The sequence below is a fragment of the Aethalodelphis obliquidens genome, unplaced genomic scaffold (assembly GCF_003676395.1).
Source record: "Aethalodelphis obliquidens isolate GAN/ISIS:26980383/991018 unplaced genomic scaffold, ASM367639v1 scaffold34, whole genome shotgun sequence".
NCBI lineage: Eukaryota > Metazoa > Chordata > Mammalia > Artiodactyla > Delphinidae > Aethalodelphis > Aethalodelphis obliquidens.
The window spans coordinates 20,583,688-20,605,382 of record NW_020837978.1 but is presented as its reverse complement, the minus strand read 5'-3'; the positions used below and the strand labels follow the sequence as shown (position 1 = coordinate 20,605,382).

The following is a 21,695-nucleotide window of genomic DNA, read 5'->3' as shown; positions in this document are numbered from 1 at the left end:
ACAAACCAGTAGTTTAGCTGGACTCAATTCGTTAATTTATATTTTTCATTCTTCCCTTTTAATAACAAGATTTCGTGCTTATGTGTGTCTACCTTACAGTTAAAAAATACTTTAGTATCATTTGGTAGATATGTGTACTAAAACTCCACAGGAAAAAAAAAAAGTGCCCTACATTTCTGCACAGAAACAGACCCTACAAGAACCTCTGAATATCTTAACTGGGAATCATCCAAGGAGTTAACAGATGGGGCATCTGTGCCACATTGTCTGGGAGGGGAGGCATCATCTCCAAGCAGGGGTCCCAGCTGCCCCCATAAGATCTTGTGAAACAGCAGATGTCTGTATAGCTCCCAAATCCTTGTCAACTCTTGAGTTGAAAAGCAAGCAGTTTTTCCATGCTGGTTTTTGCCTTAGCAGTAGGTGTTTAGATTCACCCATTTTGTTATGTGAATTAAGAGCTTGTTCCTTTTAATGGTTGACTAGTATTCCATTGTATGCATAAACCACAGTTTGTCTATCCATTCATCTAACGAAGGGATCTTAGTTGCTTCCACTTTTTAGCTGTAGTTGTTATATAACTATTCACATGCAAGTTTTTGTGTGGACAGAAGTTTTCAAATCAGTTGGGTAAGTATTACCAGGAGCACAGCTGCTGGATGGTAGGCTCAACAGTACGTTTAGCTTTATAAGAAACTGTCAAACTGTCTTCGAAAGTGGCTGTGTCATTCTGCATTACTACCAACAATGAATGTGTTCCCGTTGCTCCATGTCCTCCTCAGCATTTGGTAATGTACAATATTTTGGATGTTATCCATTCTAATCGATGTTTAATATCTCATTGTTTTAATTTGCATTTTCCTAATAAATGACATTGAGGATCTTTTGGTATGCTAATTTACCATCTGTAAATTTTTTTTTTTTTTTTTCTGTACGCGGGCCTCTCACTGTTGCGGCCTCTCCCGTTGCGGAGCACAGGCTCCGGACGCGCAGGCCCAGCGGCCATGGCTCACGGGCTCAGCTGCTCCGCGGCATGTGGGATTTTCCCGGACCGGGGCACGAACCCATGTCCCCCGCATCGGCAGGCGGACTCCCAACCACTGCGCCACCAGGGAAACCCCCATCTGTAAATTTTTTTGGTGAAGTGTCTGTCCAGTTCTTTTGCCTATTCTTTAATTGGGTTATTTTCTTATTGTTTAGTTACAAGCATTCTATTTTCTTGGACACAAGTCCCGTTTCAGATAAATGATTTGAAAATATTTTCTCCTGGTCTGTGGTCTATTTTTACAGTATCCTAGCAGAAGTTTTTAATTTCACAAATGTCTGGTAGAAATATAATGCAAGCCACAAATACTGATCACATATGTCACGTTAAACGTTCCAGTACCCACACAGCATAAAAAAAAAGTGAAATGAATTTGAATCAAATATTTTGTTTAGTCCAGTTTATCTAAAATGTCAATGTGTAATAAGGGTTAAATTATAATAATTTACATTTTAAAAAATTAGGACTTTGAAATTCAATGTGTATTTTATACTTACAGCATATCTCATGCAACATTTCAAGTGCTCAGTAACCACATCTGGCTAGTGGCCACCATATTGGACACTGTAGCACTGAACTCTTTCTCTAGGCAACCTAAGTCATACCCTTGCTGTAAATACCTACAGCAGATGATTCACGAATTATATCTGCAGTCCAGGGCTCTCCATGAACTGCAGACCAGTAACTGCTTACTTAATATTACCACCCTGATGGTGCTCATGCATCTCTAAACATTTCTCTCCACAAGGGTTTCCAATGTATCCTGACAGACCTGTTTTCAAATTCCAATGTTCCCTATATCCATGGGGCCACCCCAATCACATGGTTGTCCAAGCCAGAAATGTATTTTTTCCTTGATAGTGCCTCTGTTCAACCTCCATTTCAATCTTTTGACAACATATGGAGATTTTATTTCCTAAATATTTTATTATTATCTGACTTCTTTTGTCATCTCCACTGCCAACATTTTTGTCCAAGCCCCCATCATCTCTCGCCTGGGTTACTGTCTCTAACTAGACTCACTGCTCCTAATGTTTTCTTTCTAAAATCCACTCTCCACACAACTGACAAAGTAATCTTAGATAAAACAATATTGTCACTAACCATTAACTGAAAGTTAGTATTTCTTTCAGTTTTGACTATAGCAAATAGACCAGTCACATTAGCTATAACTGTGACTTTATTGCCAATGAAAACCATAGTTATAGTCCTAGCACTTAACCAGATATATCAAAATATTGTTTATGCTCATCCCAACCTCAGAATATTATAATTTTGATCTTGCTATTTGAAGCACAAAGAAGCACAAATATTACTGTATCAAACAATATTTGTAAAACTGTTTCAACCTGGTATTGTTTTATTATTAAAATTCATATTTTACTTTATGTACTTAGAAATTTATTTTAAGAAGATGTATATAGGATCAACTAGACTTTCAAAGAAATCCATAATACAATAAAAGCTAAGAGCCCCTGTTTAAGGATTCCAGCAAATACCTTACATATAAAGTAGACTAGAGACAGATGATATAAAAATCAGATGGCAGAATTCCACTAATAATCCAGTTGGGAGCAGATAACTGAATCTTCCTTGGCTGTTAGACTGATTGCTTCATCAGGATGCCAATTCTACAGCCACAGGATACTGGGGTTACTAGGGTATCCCACTCAATTCATGCATGTGTGTCTGCTGGAAACACACATCTTGATTATTATTGTTTTTATCACTGAAACAATTTCTCACATTACTTCTGCTAACCATCAGCCCTCTAGTGTGATTGGAGATGAAGAGCTAAAGAACTTGTAGTGGGTGAAAAGAACTTGTAGGGGGTTAAATGATGACTAACCTTTTCTGGAGAGTGAATTCCTCATTAGAAAAGTCCATTTATTAGTTTCCTAGGGCTGCTGCAACAAGTTACCGAAAACTGGTTGGCGTAAAACAGAAATATATTCTTGCACTGTTTTGGAGGCCAAGAAGTCCAAAACCACAGTGTCAGTAGGGTTGATTCCTTGTGGAGGCGCTGAGGGAGAATCTATTCTATGCCTTACCTGGCTTCTGGCGGCAGCTGGCAATCTTCGGTGTTCCGTGGCTTGCAGCTGCATCACTCCAATCTCTGCCTGCCTCAGTTTTCATGTGGTCCTCTGCTTTGCATCTCTGATGCCCCTCTCCCTTCTCTTATAAGTATACCCTAAATCCAGGATGATCTCATTTCAAGATTCTTAACTACACCCTATTTCCAAACAAGGGTCACATTCATAGGTGCCAGGGGTTAAGACTTGGACATGTCCTTTTTCAGGACACTCAACCTACTACATTTCACAGATCCTAAGGTTTACCTTAACATTGACTCACACAAAATTTACATCACACTATCTGGATAGAAGTATTTTAGAGTAAATTACAGACAATACAAAGCTTTCCTTAGGCACCTTATTATCTCTCTCATTCATAATCAGCTAAAGTGACCTTGTGTGTTTATATCTGCCTCACTAAACTAGAAAGGAAACAGTGAGAGTAAGGACCTCCTCTCTTACACACACAAACACACACACTCTCTTTCTCTCTCTCTCTCTCTACCAGTGAATGTTTGAAGAGTGAAGAAAAAAGAACAATTTTTTAAAACCTTTTTGGAAAACAAAATAAGGAGAAATAACAAAATGCAGCCACTTGTCTATGACCAGCCCTGCACTGAAGAGCTAGCAATGTCCACCTGCCGGAACGATGCAGTAAGGGCTTGGTGTGATCTAGCTTCCTCTGGCCCTGCTCCTTGAGAGGGTTTCCCTTGCCCTGTAGACCTCAGGGACCCATCTGAGATGAGAATAGAAAGTCTCTTTTTTGAGGGCTACACCAGCCCTCTTCTTTTCTGAATTCAGAGGCACTGTGGTGGCTTTTGGGTAATTACAGCATCTGGGTTTCTAAACAGGCCTAGTTGCTCTGCCCTTTTTCCAGCCCTCATCTTACTGGCATCCATTATGTTCTCTGTTCTGTGGCACAACAAAACCACAGCCTAGAATCAGGGAAAGACAGCAAATATCTCCCCTGCTTCCATGGCAAATCCCAATGCGTAACCATCCAATGCACCTAAAGGATCTGCTTTCCCCAGTTCCCAAACCAAACCTTATCATATTTAAAGCAGAGTCCTAACTTTGCTGTGGCCCTTTTCTCAGAAAATTCTGTCTTGCCAGTCCTTTATGACTTAGGGATTGAGATGTGGGTGGACAAACAGCACCTTTCTTAAGCACTTTAACCTAAAAACAAAAAAACCTGTGTTTTCTCTGCTTTCATGAATTGTCTTGGATTAAAAGTTTACTCTTGGGCTTCCCTGGTGGTGCAGTGGTTGAGAGTCCGCCTGCCGATGCAGGGGATACGGGTTCGTGCCCCGGTCCGGGAAGATCCCACATGCCGCGGAGCGGCTGGGCCCGTGAGCCATGGCCGCTGAGCCTGCGAGTCCGGAGCCTGTGCTCCGCAGCGGGAGAGGCCACAGCAGTGAAAGGCCCGCGTACCGCAAAAAAAAAAAAAAAAAAAAAGTTTACTCTTATTTCTCTGACATCATTAAAGTCTTTGAAGGTTGCAAACCCATCCCAACGTCCTGTGTTTGTCCCTCCAAGTTCCGTAAAGCTGGGTCCTTGGTCTGCATTTGGTCTGCATCTCTGATGGAAGGAGAGTTTGACCAGCTGCTTTGCTGGTCGATAACAGTGATTTCCAGGTTCCTAATAGGAAGTGAAGGAATCTGCTTTTCCTAGCACCTCTCTCACATTAATGAAAATTCAGAATATATACAGAACTTGTGGGAATAAAGTGAAGCATGGCCCAAAGGAAAAATGATAGATTTAAATGCTGCTTACATTAATAAATTAGAAAGTGTAAATGCAGGCAGTCCTTCAGGTAGTGTGAAATCTTAAAAGTGACTATGCAAAGCAGTCTTAATAATCAATGGGAAAAGTCATGATTGTTCCATGATCTTTAAAATTTTTTATCAAAACATTAAAAACTCACCATGTATCATAAATATAAAGGGAAGTGAAAAACTAATATTAAGGACATTGTAATTTTAAATATTAAAACTGAGAATTAGTGTCATTTCTTTTTTAAAAACTTACCAAAAATAGTTGAATGGTGCTTGATTTTTTTTCTTATCATGCAACTTATGATACAGAGTGAGTGTCCTTCCTATGCTTTGGGGAATTGTCATGTTTCTTTCTAAGCTTGGATTAGCTTCCAATATTTCATCCTTTGCATTTTTAATGCCATGAAATATCTCTGAGAATTCGTTTAATATGAAGTATTTTGCCAGTGTCACTTTCTTTGGAACTTCTTCCTTTTCATCACAACCATTTTCTACATTTATATCAGTTGGCCTTTACTGAGTTCCTCTGGTTTGCATAGCTAGTCTCTTCATAGCAACAGTGTCAACATTTCCCCGGTCAACTGTTACTTCAATAGCTCTATTTACCTTCGATTCAAATTCTGCTTCCAGGGTTATTACTTTCTCTTGTCTTGCTGTACTTTCATCTTCTTGGCCAAATCCCTCTTGACTTGATTTTTGTCATGTGAGTTTATCACTGGAAGACACGGAGGCAACTAAACTACATGCTTTCTCTTTTTGAATAAACTGAATAACATGTGCAGTAACCATGCCAACAAATTTTGGCCAACGAATTTTAAAATAAGTGACACGATTAGGTCACTGATCACAGTGTATATGTGTTATTTGTGCAGTGACTTGTGAACTAAAAGCGAGCAGTGAATTTTGTAGTTTATGCAATGACTCACCATGCAATGACCTTTGAACTGTGTTTTCGGGCAAGTGGTGTTATTTAACTAAACTGTGGTAACTGAAATTCATTTATATCAAAACTGTGCAATGTAAAGACTGTCGCTATAAAGTTAGCATCCCACTAAAGAAGCTAGGAAAAACAAAAATAAAGTGAACTAGTGGAAGCAGAAAGGCTAAATAATGGAAAATGGAAAAAAATAATTAGGAAAAAGAAAACAGTAAAACTAAATGCAAGAGTAAAGAAATAGCAAATAAATAAACACACTTAAAAAATAAAAGATTAACCAATAACCATTGTGGTTTGTGAAAAATCAGAAGACACAAGTACAAAATTTAGAATAATAAAGGAGCTGTAGTTACAAAGACAGCGGAGGATAAAATCATTAGAGACCAATTTGCTGATCTCTAAGAGAATATCTTTAAAAAATTGTCTTGAAAAATATAATTTACCAAAACTTATTACAAATTATTAGCAACTCTAAATAGAAAAAATTCATTAAAGAAAAATAAAGATAATTGTCAAAGAACTGTCATCTGAAAAAGGGCACCAAGTACAAATTGTTTTAAAAAGGAAGTTTACCAAAGTTTTAAAGAAAAGGGAATTCCAATGCTGTTCAAACACTTACAGAGTATTAAAAGGACATCTATCCTCCATATTATTTTTATGAATTGAATAAAAATTTGTACCAGAACCTGAACATCAGTGCACACACAAAAAAGGGAAAAGAGATCAATTTAATTTATAATATTGAAGTATAAATTGTAAATGATCCATTGGCAACCAGAGTTCAACAGAACATTAAATGAGTAACATACGATGCCCAAGCAGGGGGTTATATAAAAAAATGCAAAGGTGACTATTAAGAAGTTTATTTAAATAACTCATCATAATATACATAAAGAGGGAAGGCCTATGCTCATTCTTCAGAGATGCTCAAAAGGCATTTTATAAATTTCAACATGCATTCTTAACAATTCTCAATAAAGCAGACATAGAATTCTTCGTCATTGTATGATATAGCTAATGAGGAATAGTGTAGATCTTCAGCAAAGTGAAGGATAAAACAAGAATAGCCACCCTATTTAACATTGATATGAAGGTATGCGGCACTGAAATCAGGTGAAAGGAATTAGAAGTGAACTAAATTGAAAGGAAGCAGTGAAATGTTTACTATTTTCAGACATCATTGCAAACATGTAAAACCCAACAGAATTATATCAGAAAGCCAATGCAAAAATTAGTCAATTCAGTAAGATATAATAAGATATAAAAATGTACAAAAATCAGTACTTTCATATAAAACAAGATGCTGGAAGATATGAATTGGGAAATACACTATTTATGGAAATGAAAACAAAATACCTAGAGCTAAATGTAATAAATGTGCCACACATATTAAGTAAACTGGTCCACATCAATCACATTGTCCCAATTTCCCTGCAGATGAATGACTCAAGCAGCATGTGGGACTAAGCTCAATTCTAGAGAAGGGACTTGAGAGGAAGTCCTCCTCATTTGCTCTCAATTGGAAACCCAGGGAGATAGACTGTCTTCCTACCACTACTTTGACCTGAGTGAACACTTGGAACTGTGACCAGCATGAGGGTGTAATGCCAGGGTCGGGAGAAGAGCAGTGAGACTGCAGGGCCTTGGAGCCTGGGCTCTGATCCATGATTGTTACCACTGATGTTTAATGCTTATCTGCTGAGTGGAGTCCAGGTAGTTCAGTAATACAGGACACCAACACCTATTTAAATGATTCATCATACAAAACACCCACAAATGATCACACCGTTATTTATAGAAAAAACCAAAAAAGGAGTTTGAGTTACTGTTTTCTAGTCAATTGTGGTTAGCCAGATTGCTGGCTTCCGGTGAGACAGAGAGCAATATTCCCCCATCCCAGATCAACGTGCCCTGGACAACGTAGGTCACCAGGGCAAAAGGACCCCAAGTTGAGGACCTCAAACCACTCGAGCTTTGAAACAACTTCGCTGGCCTACAGAATCCAAACTTTTCAGATACAGAAGTAGAAAAAAACCAGGATAATGTACTTTACAAGATCTCTCCACACCTTCAGGCCCTTTATAGAATTTTCAGTCATTTATAGAGACAAATGCGTCTTTTATACTTTACAGCTCCTGAACTCTAAGAACACTTTCTATATGTATTAACCATAAACTTTCCTGTAAAAAGCATTCTGAAGAATTTCTTTTGCTGCAGTTGATTTCTGAAGACCGTTGGAGCCTCATGGGGGCTTCTATACAGTAGAAAGTCAGTCACTAAATTACAAACGGCAGCTAAGTAGTAAAGTTTATAACGTAACTATCCTACTTACGTTGAGTCCACAGCTCTTTCAGAAACATGACTGGCTCTGAAAAGAGCCTTTGGGTTGTAACTGGAGCCTGCTTACACTTTGCAAATTTACAGGGAGGTAGTGTACTTCGCTACAGCCTTCGTGCCCTCGGACACAGCGTGCTTAGCCAGCTCTCCTGGCAGCAACAGGCGCACGGCCGTTTGAATCTCCCTGGACGTAATAGTCGATCGCTTATTGTAGTGAGCCAAGCGGGAGGCCTCGTTTGCAATACGCTCGAAAACATCAGCAACGAAAGAATTCATAATACTCATGGCTTTCGATGAGATACCGGTGTCCGGGTGTACTTGCTTCAACACTTTGTAGATATAAATCGAATAACTCTCTTTCCTGCATCTCTTGTGCTTTCTTTCTTCTTTCCTTTGAGTCTTTGTTATGGCTTTCTTAAATCCTTTCTTAGAAACAGCAATACTTCTCGAAGCCTGATCTGGCATAGCTAATGTTAAGCTCTATACCGTTAACAGTTCTAACAGCTCCCACCAACGCCAAGGAAACGAAGACACGCTAGGCGGAAAGGGTGGTATTTATAGGGGCAGCACTCAAGTGACGTGTGGAGAGGCCAGTATCTGATTGGATATCTGGGACTCTCGTGTATGTAAATGAGGTGATTCCCGTGAGCATTTCTGATTGGATAGATGGCCATCAGCCAATCAGAAAGCAAAGCACACCCTACCGTCAGACTATAAATGTGCCCAGTCGTAGGTGTTACAGATCACCGTATTGGCGTCGCGGTTTCTCGTTAAAGATATGTGTGGGCGTGGTAAACAAGGTGGTAAAACCCACGGTAAAGGTAAATCTCGCTCATCCAGAGCAGGCTTGCAGTTTCCGGTTGGTCGGATCTATCGTCTGCTCTGCAAGGGTAACTATGCCGAGCGCCTTGCGGCTGGTTTGCCTGTGTATTTGGCAGCGGTGTTAGAGTCCATAACGGCTCAAATCTTGGAGTTGGTGGGCAATGTCTGCTGTGACAAGAAGACGCGCATTATCCCGTGCCACTTGCAGCTAGCAGTCCGTAATGATGAGGAGCTCAACAATTTGCTGGGTGGTGTGACTATCACTCAGGGTGGCGTTTTGACGAACATCCACGCCGTGCTGCTGCCCAGGAAGACCGAGAGCCACCATCACAAAGTGTAGGGCAAGTAATCCAAGTGGAGGTTACCGTTGAGCAATCTAAACGTCTGGTGAAGGAAGATACCATAAGGCTCTTTTCAGAGCCACTTAAATTATCATTGAGGGCTGTGCCTGGGCTGTCTGGGTCTGTGATTGTGACGTATTCCAAAAGTAGGCAGCCGGAAAGATCCGTTAACCGTAACTTTATCATGTTGATTCTAGCACGTGAGGTTCTTTGCAGCTTTTTTTTTTTATTACTGAAGGGCAAGTTCATGGGCCTTCAAGATGCCTATCGGGTGAGAGAAAAAGAGCAAAGCTTCAGCATTCTAATACCCTTTTAAGGCTCATTTTGATAAGTATTCGCGATGCCTGTGGTTTAACACGTGCTTAGAAAATGTTTCTTAAATGTAATGTCCATCAAAAACCTAAGTGGCACATGTGGGGGAGGGATACTAGTGTCTCACTAGAGGTAGGAATGTGACATGGTATACCATAATTGGAATTATTAGGGAGTTTTTGTCAGATCTTTCAAATGGTTTCATTTGATCTGTATTATAAACACCAAGAAAAATTGGAAAGCAAATGAACAGGTAGGCTGTCATAAAGTTACAGAAAATTCAGCAGTTTGCCTTATCTCAAGGAGAAAGTGTCGCTGGTTATTCTTTTAAAGTCATTGTTAGACACGTGAGAGCTAAACACATAAGACATACAGAAGCAGGCACGAAGTATAGAGTTCTGTAAGAAATTAAAAGATGAAAGTAAACTACGTAATATGTTGAGCAATCGAGTTACGAAAAAGCCAACCATGTTTTGAATTAATGTACATAGATAAGGCATGTGATTAAGAAGGGCACAGAAGGACGGGAAAATTTCGAAAACTGAAAGGAAATTGTACGGATATATTGAACAAAATTAGATTATGTTTAGAACATGGCATTAAAAACTAAAATGTGAAAATTTAAAATCTGAGAATGCTGATGTAAGTGATTGACTAAATGAGGGATATGTGAAAAATCTTCTAAACAGAAGAATTTCAAATCATTTATATAGATGTTCCCCCATCAAGCAGCTGGAACTTAACTCCCCAGACTTACCAAAGTGGAGTATGGAAAGGCAGGGGAAAACAGGAGTGACTTTACAGTAGAGAAAACGGGCAAACACTACCGCAAATGATCAGTGTTAAGATCGTCAGTGATAAACGACGTGGTTTGCATGTGCCATTAATATGTGTTGAGAAGGGCAATTCACTTCTCTGGTCTTCCTCCCAGCAACACATAATCTCAGTCTAAACATGAGAAAAACGTCAGACAAATACAAGTTAGGAACATTCTAAAGAATATGAGTCCTCAAAATTATCAAGTTCATCGAAAACAAGGAAATTCTGAGAAACTGTCAGCCCAGAGCAGTTAAGGAGACATTACAAGAAAATGTCAAGTACAACATGACACGGGTTTAATCAGCATATTCTTTATTGTCGGATTCCATATTCAAGGTTCTTCCACATCCACATATTCAACCACAGACTGTATAGCACTGTAGTATTTACTATTGAAAAGTATCTGCGTATAAGTATACGCGCACAGTTCAAACCCCGAGTTGTTCAAGAGTCAACTGTATTTTGGATTGGATCCTGGAACAGACAAAGAGCATTAGGGAAAATCTAATGAAACCCAAAGTTTAGAGTTTAATTCACAGTAAAGTACCAGTGTTATTTCCTAGGTTGTGACAAATGCATAAATGTTGACAACAGAGGAAATGGTGAGGTATATGGGAACTACCTTTACAACTTTTATGTAAATCTAAAATTGTTCCAAGTTAGAAAGCTTATTGAAAAAAAAAAAAACACATTTTTTTTAAATCAAAGAGTCCCAAATCCATAACAAATGAAATCTCAATAGACTATCGCTCATAAACTGAAAGTGTGAGTGGCTCTGAAAAGAGCCTCTGGTTTCAGATGTTGGTGTCCTAAAAAATGCTCTCTTGTAGCTGTTGTACTTGGTGACGAGGCATAGTGCCTTGCACACAGCGTGCTTGGCTGGTTCCCCAGTCATCAACAGGCATTAGTTCTCTGGAATTCCCTGTAGAGCAGGGGTCCCCAAGCCCTGGACCGTGGACCGGTACGGGTCATGGCCTGTTAGGAACCGGGCCACACAGCAGGAGGCGAGTGGCGGGCAAGCAAGCGAAGCTTCATCTGTATTTACAGCTGCTCCCCATCACTCGCATTACCGCCTGAGCTCCGCCTCCTGTCAGATCAGCAGCGTCGTTAGATTCTCATAGGAGCGCGCACCGTACTCTGAACTACGCATTCGAGAGATCTAGATTGCGCACTCCTTATGGGAATCTAATGCCTGATGATCTGAGGAGGAGCTGAGGCGGTGATGCCAGCGCTGGGGAACGGCTGCAAATACAGATCATCATTAGCAGAGAGGTTTCACTGCACAGAGACCATAATAAGTCAATTGCTTGCAGACTCATATCAAAACCCTATCAGTGACTGACAAGTGAAAACAAGCTCAGGGCTCCCACTGATTCTGCATTATGGTGGGTTGTATAATTATTTCATTATATATTGCAATGTAATAATAGAAATAAAGTGCACAATAAAGGTAATGCACTTGAATCATCCTAAAACCACCCCTCCCCCCACCACCGTCCATGGAAAAGTTGTCTTCCTTGAAACCGGTCCCTGGTGCCAAAAAGGTTGGGGACCGCTGCTGTAGAGGATAGTAAAGAGTCTGTTGTAATGAGCCAAGTAGGTTGACTCACCGGTGATGTACTCAAAGGTCACAAACGAGTTCAGTATTCACATGGCTTCCATAGAGATGCCAGGGTTGGGGCAAACCGCAGCACTGTCTGTGACATCTCTGGTGATTCTTGCCTTTCTTTTCATCTTGAGGATAGCTTCTTGGAGCCTTTCTTGGACATGACAGTAAACTTAGAGAAAGACTGGGAGATAGGAGACACAGCCATTATCTACCTTGAGAAAAGAAGGATGGCAGGCTGTGAAGCCACAGAGCTTATTTATATACTGTGTATTCAAATGAGGTATTGAATAAACCATTTCTGATTGGAATAAAAGCAAGAAGCAAATGAATGCAAATAAGATATCTCAGGTCAACTCTGATTACATAGTACTCCTACTGGCATCAACCACTCAGAAAGCAGAAGGCTATCATGTGGGGTCTTGCTCAAGGGCATTTGAACCCAGGGGCCCCTACAGCTGCTCAGTTTTGTAGATTTCAGCCTCAGCTTGTTTTGAGAGAGACCACCTTCCTTAACCCAAGTTTAAATTTCCAAAGAAATGGATCTGGCCCAGTGTGAATCGTCTGTCCACTCACTGTCCATCAATAGTAGTCAGAAGAGAATGATCCTGAAAACAATGCATCAGAATTGACACATTAATGTTAGGATTATTTGTTCTCAGTTTCCCTGATGCTGAATAGTATTTGCTTATACTTGCCTGTTTTAAAAACCCTGTCCTGTGGTCAAACATGGTTCTTATCTACTACCTGAGCAAGTGAAGGTGACTCACTGCTATTCAAGTTATTAGCCTGATTGAATTTCCATTTTTTTAATAGTGAGATGAGGCATCATTTCATGTTTGGTGGTATCTTTTTGACGTTTTTCTTCCTCCTGGTTTTAAAGACTACCATAATGTAAGTACTTTTTGTCAAATGGTGTAAGTTGCCTTTTGTACTTTTCAGAATCAACCTATGTGTTCTCTTTTTTCATATGCATTTCTTAATCCTTTTCCCATTGTAATGAAATCCTATTTGAGTTAAACTAAAAGCTTATATAGAATAAAATATTTGTAAACAACGTGAGTACGTGTTTAGGGTGACATGTGCCTTGACTTTTTCAAACCTTTTGTGTATGTCTTATAAAACTTTATGATTTTCCTTATAGAGCTTTTACACATATTTCATGGAGTTTATATCCAGGTGCCCTTCTTTTTATTTTAGGGGCATCTTGTTGTTGTTGTTAGCTTATACCTTTATTTCTTAAAATAATTTTTCACCCGCTGAAAGGAAACAGAGCACCTTGAAAGACAGGCTGATTTCAGGCCTGTGGCAGGAAATTAAGAGGAGTCTGGGACATCTTGCTGTACTGGAAAGCAAGGAAGCTATCAAGAGCTAATGGGTCAGGTCAGGAAGACACAAGAACCAGCAGGGGTAAGATACTGGTAAAGGAATGAAAGGAAAGAAAGGAAAAAGGGAGAGAGGGGGCAAATATGGCAAAATCTTGATCATTGTTTAATCTGGGTGACGTGTGTGTGGGATTCATTTTAATATTCTTTCTTGTATTTGAATTTTTTCATTATAAAATAAACATTTACATTATTTGCATTAAAGAAGGCCTAAATATTTAGGCCTTCTTTAATGCAAAGCAACACATATGTGTTATCAATAAAATTAAGTAACACAGATGGGTAAAATAAAAAGCATTGATAATTCTATCACTCAGATAATTACTGTACTCCTAATTTGTTGTGATGATTTCTCAATATTCTTCACTACATATGCAAATTTTTTTAAACTAATTTTGTCTTCAATTTCTCATATCATCTGTGGCCTAGAAGCACCACTTTGATTATACTATTGCCTTGCTTTCTAATCCATTAGGGCTTTCCACAATTACCAAGTACAGTCTGGGATCCTTGACATTAAAGGTCTTCCAACGTTCTTTCCAGAATTCTTTCTACCTTGTCTCCATAAACCCCCCTAGGCTCTAGCCACTCTGGATCTCCTACATTTGAATTCGTATTGGTTTCTGTATAAAGTTAATAATTTATCATCTGAACGAGCACTCAAGACCTTTAAAATAATATATTTGGGGATTTCAAAGTTTAAGACTCCTGATACAACTAGCAACTTGTCCCAGCACAGAGCCTAATTTCTGTCAAAAGGCCAAGCTGTTACATAAGCATTGAGCCGAGATCCATGAAAAGAAATTAAGAGACTGCATCTCAGCCTGTAAGAGATGTCTTGAAAACTAAAAAGAAAGTGAGAATCTGTCTCCACAAGTCACAGTGCTTCTGCAATATTTGTTTCTGCTGGTGGTGGTAGAAGAAGAAATAACATGCCTGTTTTGCTGAATACAGGGAGTGTGAGGTCCCCCAAAGGTCCTAGGCATCACACTCTTTCAGAATTGGGAATTTTGGTCCCAGGAATAAGCTTGTCCCTTGTTCAGCTATGCTGCATTCACTGCACTTCTGCAGCTTTGAGAGGTTATAGTTTTGGTCCGAAAAAATGTAATTCCAATGTTGTTTCTAAACTTAAACAGTCTTGTATGTCAATTTTTTTTTTAATATCTGTATTGGAGTATAATTGCTTTACAATGGTGTGTTAGTTTCTGCTTTAAAACAAAGTGAATCAGCTATACGTATACATAGATCCCTATATCTCCTCCCTTTTGCATCTCCCTCCAAACCTCCCTATCCCACCCCTCTAGGTGGTCACAAAGCACCGAGCTGATCTCCCTGTGCTATGTGGCTGCTTCCCACTAGCTATCTGTTTCACATTTGGTAGTGTAGATAAGTCTATGCCACTCTCTCATTTCATCCCAGCTTACCCTTCCCCCTCCCCGTGTCCTCAAGTCCATTCTCTATGTCTGTGTCTTTATTCCTGTCTTGCCCCTAGGTACTTCATAACCTTTTTTTTTTTTTTTTTTTTTAGATTCCATATATATGTGTTAGCATACGGTATTTGTTTTTCTCTTTCTGACTTACTTCACTCTGTATGACAAGACTCTAGGTCCATCCACCTCACTACAAATAACTCAATTTCGTTCCTTTTTATGGCTGAGTAATATTCCATTGTATATATGTGCCACATCTTCTTTATCCATTCATCTGTCGATGGACACTTAGGTTGCGTCCATGTCCTCGCTATTGTAAACAGAGCTGCAATGAACACTCTGGTACATGACTCTTTTTGAATTATGGTTTTCTCAGGGTATATACCCAGTAGTGGGATTGCTGGGTCATATGGTAGTTCTATTTTTACTTTCTTAAGGAACCTCCATACTGTTCTCCATAGTGGCTGTATCAATTTACATTCCCATCAACAGTGCAAGAGGGTTCCCTTTTCTCCACAGCCTCTCCAGCATTTATTGTTTGTAGATTTTTTGATGATGGCCATTCTGACTGGTGTGAGGTGATACCTCACTGTAGTTTAGATTTGCATTTCTCTAATGATTAGTGATGTTGAGCATTCTTTCATGTGTTTGCTGGCAATCTGTATATCTTCTTTGGATAAATGTCTATTTAGGCCTTCTGCCCATTTTTGGATTGGGTTGGGGTTTTTTTGGTATTGAGCTGCATGAGCCGCTTGTAAATTTTAGAGATGAATCCTTTGTCAGTTGCTTCATTTGCACATATTTTCTCCCATTCTGAGGGTTGTCTTTTCATCTTGTTTATAGTTTCCTTTGCTGTGCAAAAGCTTTTAAGTTTCATTAGGTTCCATTTGTTTATTTTTGTTTTTATTTCCATTTCTCTAGGAGGTGGGTCAAAAAGGATCTTGCTATGATTTATGTCATAGAGTGTTCTGCCTATGTTTTCTTCTAAGAGTTTGATAGTGTCTGGCCTTACATTTAGGTCTTTAATTCACCTTGAGTTTATTTTTGTGTATGGTGTTAAGGAGTGTTCTAATTTCATTCTTTTACATGTGGCTGTCCAGTTCGCCCAGCACCACTTATTGAAGAGACTGTCTTTTCTCCATTGTATATTCTTGCCTCCTTTATCAAAGATAAAGTGACCATATGTGCATGGGTTTATCTCTGGGCTTTCTATCCTGTTCCATTAATCTGTATTCTGTTCTTGTGCCAGTACCATACTGTCTTGATTACTGTAGCTTTGTAGTATAGTCTGAAGTCAGGGAGTCTGATTCCTCCAGCTCCAGTTTTCTTTCTCAAGATTGCTTTGTCTATTCAGGGCCTTTTGTGTTTCCATACAAATTGTGAAATTTTTTGTTCTAGTTCTGTGAAAAATGCCATTGGTAGTTTGATAGGGATTGCATTGAATCTGTAGATTGCTTTGGGTAGTATAGTCATTTTCACAGTGTTGAGTCTTCCAATCCAAGAACATGGTATATCTCTCCATCTGTTTGTATCATCTTTAATTTCTTTCATCTGTGTCTTATAGTTTTCTGCATACAGGTCTTTTGTATCCTTAGGTAGGTTCATTCCTAGGTATTTTATTCTTTTTGTTGCAGTGGTAAATGGGAATGCTTCCTTAATTTCTCTTTCAGATTTTTCATCATTAATGTATAGGAATACAAGAGATTTCTGTGCATTAATTTTGGATCCTGTAGCTTTACCAGATTTGTTGATTAGCTCTAGTAGTTTTCTGGTAGAGTCCTTAGGATTCTCTATGTATATTATCATGTCATCTGCAAACAGTGACAGCTTTACTTCATTTCCAATTTGAATTCCTTTTATTTCTTTTTCTTCTCTGATTGCTGTTGCTAAAACTTCCAGAACTATGTTGAATAATAGTGGTGAGAGTGGGCAACCTCATCTTGTTCCTGATCTTAGAGGAAATGGTTTCAGTTTTTCACCATTGAGAACGATGTTGGCTGTGGGTTTGTCATATATGGCCTTTATTATGTTGAGGTTAAGTTCCCTCTATGCCTGTTTTCTGGAGACTTTATCATAAATGGGTGTTGATTTTGTCGAAATCTTTTTTCTGCAACTACTGAGATGATCACATGGTTTTTCTCCTTCAATTTGTTAATTTGGTTTATCACTTTGATTGATTTGCATATATTGAAGAATCCTTGCATTCCTGGGATAAACCCCATTTGATCATGGGGTATGATCCTTTTAATGTGCTGCTGGATTCTGTTTGCTAGTCTTTTGAGGATTTTTGCATCTATGTTTATCAGTGATATTGGCCTGTAGTTTTCTTTCTTTGTGACATCTCTGTCTGGTTTTGGTATCAGGGTGATGTGGTCTTGTAGAATGAGTTTGGGGGTGTTCCTCCCTCTGCTATATTTTGAAGAGTTTGAGAAGGATAGGTGTTAGCTCTTCTCTAAATGTTTGATAGAATTCGCCTGTGAAGCCATCTGGTCCTGAGCTTTTGTTTGTTGGAAGGTTTTTAATCACAGTCTCAATTTTAGTGCTTGCGATTGGTCTGTTTATATTTTCTGTTTCTTCTTGGTTTAGTCTCAGAAGTTTGTGCTTTTCTAAGAATTTGTCCATTTCTTCCAGGTTGTCCATTTTACTGGCATATGGTTGCTTGTAGTAATCTCTCATGATCCTTTGTATTTCTGCAGTCTCAGTTGTCACTTCTCGGTTTTCACTTCTAATTCTATTGATTTGAGTCTTCTCCCTTTTTTTCTTGATGAGTCTGGCTAATGGTTTATCAATGTTTTTTATCTTCTCAAAGAATCAGCTTTTAGTTTTATTGATCTTTGCTGTTGTTTCCTTCATGTCTTTTTCATTTATTTCTGATCTGATCTTTATGATTTCTTTCCTTCTGCTAACTTTGGAGTTTTTTTGTTCTTCTTTCTCTAATTGTTTTAGGTGTAAGGTTAGGTTGTTTATTTGAGATGTTTCTTGTTTCTTGAGGTAGGATTGTATTGCTATAAATTTCCCTCTTAAAAGTGCGTCTGCTGCATCTCATACGTTTTGGGTCATTGTGTTTTCCTTGTTATTTGTTTCTAAGTATTTTTTTATTTCCTCTTTGATTTCTTTAGTGATCTCTTGGTTATTAAGTAATGTATTGTTTAGCCTCCATGTGCTTGTACTTTTTACAGATTTTTTCCTGTAATTGATATCTAGTCTCATAGTGTTGTGGTCAGAAAAGATACTTGATACAATTTCAATTTCCTTAAATTTACCAAGGCTTGATTTGTGACGCAAGATATGGTCTATCCTGGAGAATGTTCCATGAGCACTTGAAAAGAAAATGTATTCTGGTGTTTTGGTTGGAATGTCCTATAAATATCAATTAAGTCCATCTTGTTTAATATATCATTTAAAGCTTGTGTTTCCTTATTTATTTTCATTTTGGATGATCTGTCCATTGGTGAAATTGGTGTGTTAGAGTCCCCTACTATGATTGTGTTACTGTTGGTTTCTCCTTTTATGGTGTTAGCATTTGCCTTATGTATTGAGGTGCTCCTATGTTGGGTGCATAAATATTTACAATTGTTATATCTTCTTCATGGATTGATCTCTTGATCACTATGTAGTGTCTTTCTTTGTCTCTTTATTTTAAAGTCTATTTTGTCTGATACGAGAATTGCTACTCCATGTTTCTCATGATTTTCATTTGCATGGAATGTCTTTTTCCATCCCCTCACTTTCAGTCTATATGTGTCCCTAGGTCTGAACTGGTTCTCTTGTAGACAGCATTTATACAGGTCTTGTTTTTGTATCCATTCAGCCAGTCTATGTCTTTGGTTGGAGTATTTAATCCATTTACATTTAAGGTAATTATTGATATGTGTGTTCCTATTACCATTTTCTTAATTGTGTTGGGTTTGTTATTGTAGGTCTTTTCCTTCCCTTTTGTTTCCTGCCTAGAGAAGTTCCTTTAGCAAATGCTGTAAAGCTGGTTTGGTGGTGCTGAATTGTCTTAGCTTTTGCTTGTCTGTTAAGGTTTGAATTTCTCCATCAAATCTGAATGAGATCCTTGCTGGGTAGAGTAGTCTTTCTTGTAGGTTTTTCCCTTTCATCACTTTAAATATGTCCTGCCACTCCCTTCTGGCTTTCAGTTTCTGCTGAAAGATCAGCTGTTAATCTTATGGGGATTCCCTCGTATGTTATTTGCTGTTTTTCCCTTGCTGCTTTTAATATTTTTTCTTTGTGTTTAATTTTTGATAATTGGATTAATATGTGTCTTGGCATGTTTCTCCTTGGATTTATCATGTATGGGACACACTGCGCTTCCTGGACTTGATTAACTATTTCCTTTCCCATATTAGGGACGTTTTCAACTATAATCTCTTCAAATATTTTCTCAGTCCCTTTCTTTTTCTCTTCCTCTGGGATCCCTATAATTCGAATGTTGGTGCGTTTAATGTTGTCCCAGAGGTCTCTGAGACTGCCCTCAATTCTTTTCTATCTTTTTTCTTTATTCTGCTCTGTGGTAGTTATTTCCACTCTTTTATCTTCCAGGTATCTTATCCTCAGTTATTCTGCCTCAGTTATTCTACTATTGATTCCTTCTAGAGAATTTTTAATTTCATTTATTGTGTTGTTCACCATTGTTTGTTTGCTTTTTAGTTCTTCTAGGTCCTTGTTAAAAGTTTCTTGTATTTTCTCTGTTCTATTTCCAAGATTTTGGATCATCTTTACCATCATTACTCTGAATTCTTTTTTAGGTAGACTGCCTATTTCCTCTTCATTTGTTTGATCTGGTGGGTTTTTACTTTGCTCCTTCATCTGCTGTGCATTCCTCTGTCTTCTCATTTTGTTTAACTTATTGTCTTTGGGGTCTCCTTTACACAGGCTGCAGGTTTGTACTTTCCATTGTTTTTGGTGTCTGCCCCCAGTGGGTAAGGTTGGTTCAGTGGGTTGTGTAGGTTTCCTGGTGGAGCGGACTGGTGCCTGTGTTCTGGTGGATGAGGCTGGATCTTGTATTTCTGGTGGGCAGGACCACGTCTGGTTGTGTGTTTTGGGGTGTCTGTGAACTTATTATAATTTTAAGCAGCCTCTCTACTAATGGGTGGGGTTGTGTTCCTGTCTTGCTAGTTGTTTGGCATAGGGTATCCAGCACTGTAGCTTGCTGGTCGTTGAGTGGAGCTGGGTCTTAACGTTGAGATGGAGATCTCTGGGAGAGCTTTCACTGTTATTACATGGGGCCGGGAGGTCTCTGGTGGACCAGTGTCCTGAACTCGGCTGTCTCACCTCAGAGGCACAGGCCTGACACCCAGCTGGAGCACCAAGACTCTGTCAGCCACACGGCTCAGAAGAAAAGGGAGAAAACACGAAAGAAAGAAGGAAAGAAAAAAAGAAAGAAAGAAAATCAAGTTATTAAAATAAAAAAGAATTATTAAAAATAAAAAAAAATTTTAAATAAAAAAAGAAAGAAGAGAGCAACCAAATCAAAAAACAAATCCACCTATGATGACAAGTGCTAAAAACGATACAAAAAAATAATAACCAAAAAAAAAAAAAATACACGGACTGACAGAACCCTAGGACAAACGGTAAAAGCAAAGCTATACAGACAAATTCACACACAGAAGCATACAGATACACACTCACAAAAAGGGAAAAAAGAAAAAAATATATATATATCATTGCTCCCAAAGTCCACCGCCTCAATTTGGGGATGATTCGTTGTCTATTCAGGTATTCCACAGATGCAGGGTACATCAGGTTGATTGTGGAGATTTAATCCGCTGCTCCTGAGGCGGATTAAATCTCCACAAAAGAAAAACATTTCCCTTTCTCTTCTGTGTTCCCACAGCTCCCGGGGTTCAGCTTTGGATTTGGCCCCGCCTGTGTGTGTAGGTCGCCTGAGGGCGTCTGTTCTTCACTCAGACAGGACGCGGTTAAAGCAGCAGCTGATTCGGGGGCTCTGGCTCACCCAGGCCGGGGGGAGAGAGGGGTTCGGATGCGGGGCGAGCCTGCGGCGGCAGAGGCCGGCGGGACGTTGCACCAGCCTGAGGCGCCGTGTGTTCTCCCGGGGAAGTTGTCCCTGTGGCGGGCTGCACAGGCTCCCCGGAAGCGGGGTGTGGATAGTGACCTGTGCTCGCACACAGGCTTCTTGGTGGCGGCAGCAGCAGCCTTAGCGTCTCATGCCCGTCTCTGCGGTCCGCGCTGTTAGCCGTGGCTCGCACCCGTCTCTGGGTCTCCTTTAAGCGGCGCTCTGAATCCCCTCTCCTCGCGCACCAGGAAACAAAGAGGTAAGAAAAAGTCCCTTACCCCTTCGGCAGGTCCAGACTTTTCCCCGGACTCCCTCCCGGCCAACCGTTGCGCACTAACCCCCTGCAGGCTGTGTTCACGCCGCCAACCCCAGTCCTCTCCCTGCGCTCCGACCGAAGCCCGAGCCTCAGCTCCCAGCCCCGCCCGCCCCAGCGGGTGAGCAGACAAGCCTCTCGGGCTGGTGAGTGCCCGTCGGCCCTGATCCTCTGTGCGGGAATCTCGCCGCTTTGCCCTCCGCACCCCTGTTGCTGTGCTCTCCTCCACCGCTTCGAAGCTTTCCCCCTCCGCCACCCGCAGTCTCCGCCCGCGAAGGGGCTTCCTAGTGTGTGGAAACTTTTCCTCCTTCACAGCTCCCTCCCACTGGTGCAGGTCCCATCCCTATCCTTTTGTCTCTGTTTATTCTTTTTTTTTTTTTTTAACCCTACCCAGGTACGTGGGCAGTTTCTTGCCTTTGGGGAAGTTTGAGGATTTTCTGCCAGCGTTCAGTACGTGTTCTGTAGTTGTTCCACATGTA

The 21,695-nt window shown here is 39.8% G+C and overlaps 2 protein-coding genes across 2 annotated transcripts; one reads left to right on the top strand and one right to left on the bottom strand.

The window, feature by feature from the left end:
* Positions 1–8,247: 8,247 nt before the first annotated feature.
* LOC113631618 (histone H2B type 1-A) lies at positions 8,248–8,631 on the bottom strand. Its single transcript, XM_027128184.1, has one exon. It carries the CDS (start codon positions 8,629–8,631, stop codon positions 8,248–8,250), a length of 384 nt encoding a protein of 127 aa, XP_026983985.1.
* Positions 8,632–8,944: 313 nt separating this feature from the next.
* Positions 8,945–9,328, top strand: H2AC1 (H2A clustered histone 1). Its single transcript, XM_027128183.1, has one exon. The coding sequence runs from the start codon at positions 8,945–8,947 to the stop codon at positions 9,326–9,328; it is 384 nt and encodes a 127-aa protein (XP_026983984.1).
* Positions 9,329–21,695: the final 12,367 nt, after the last annotated feature.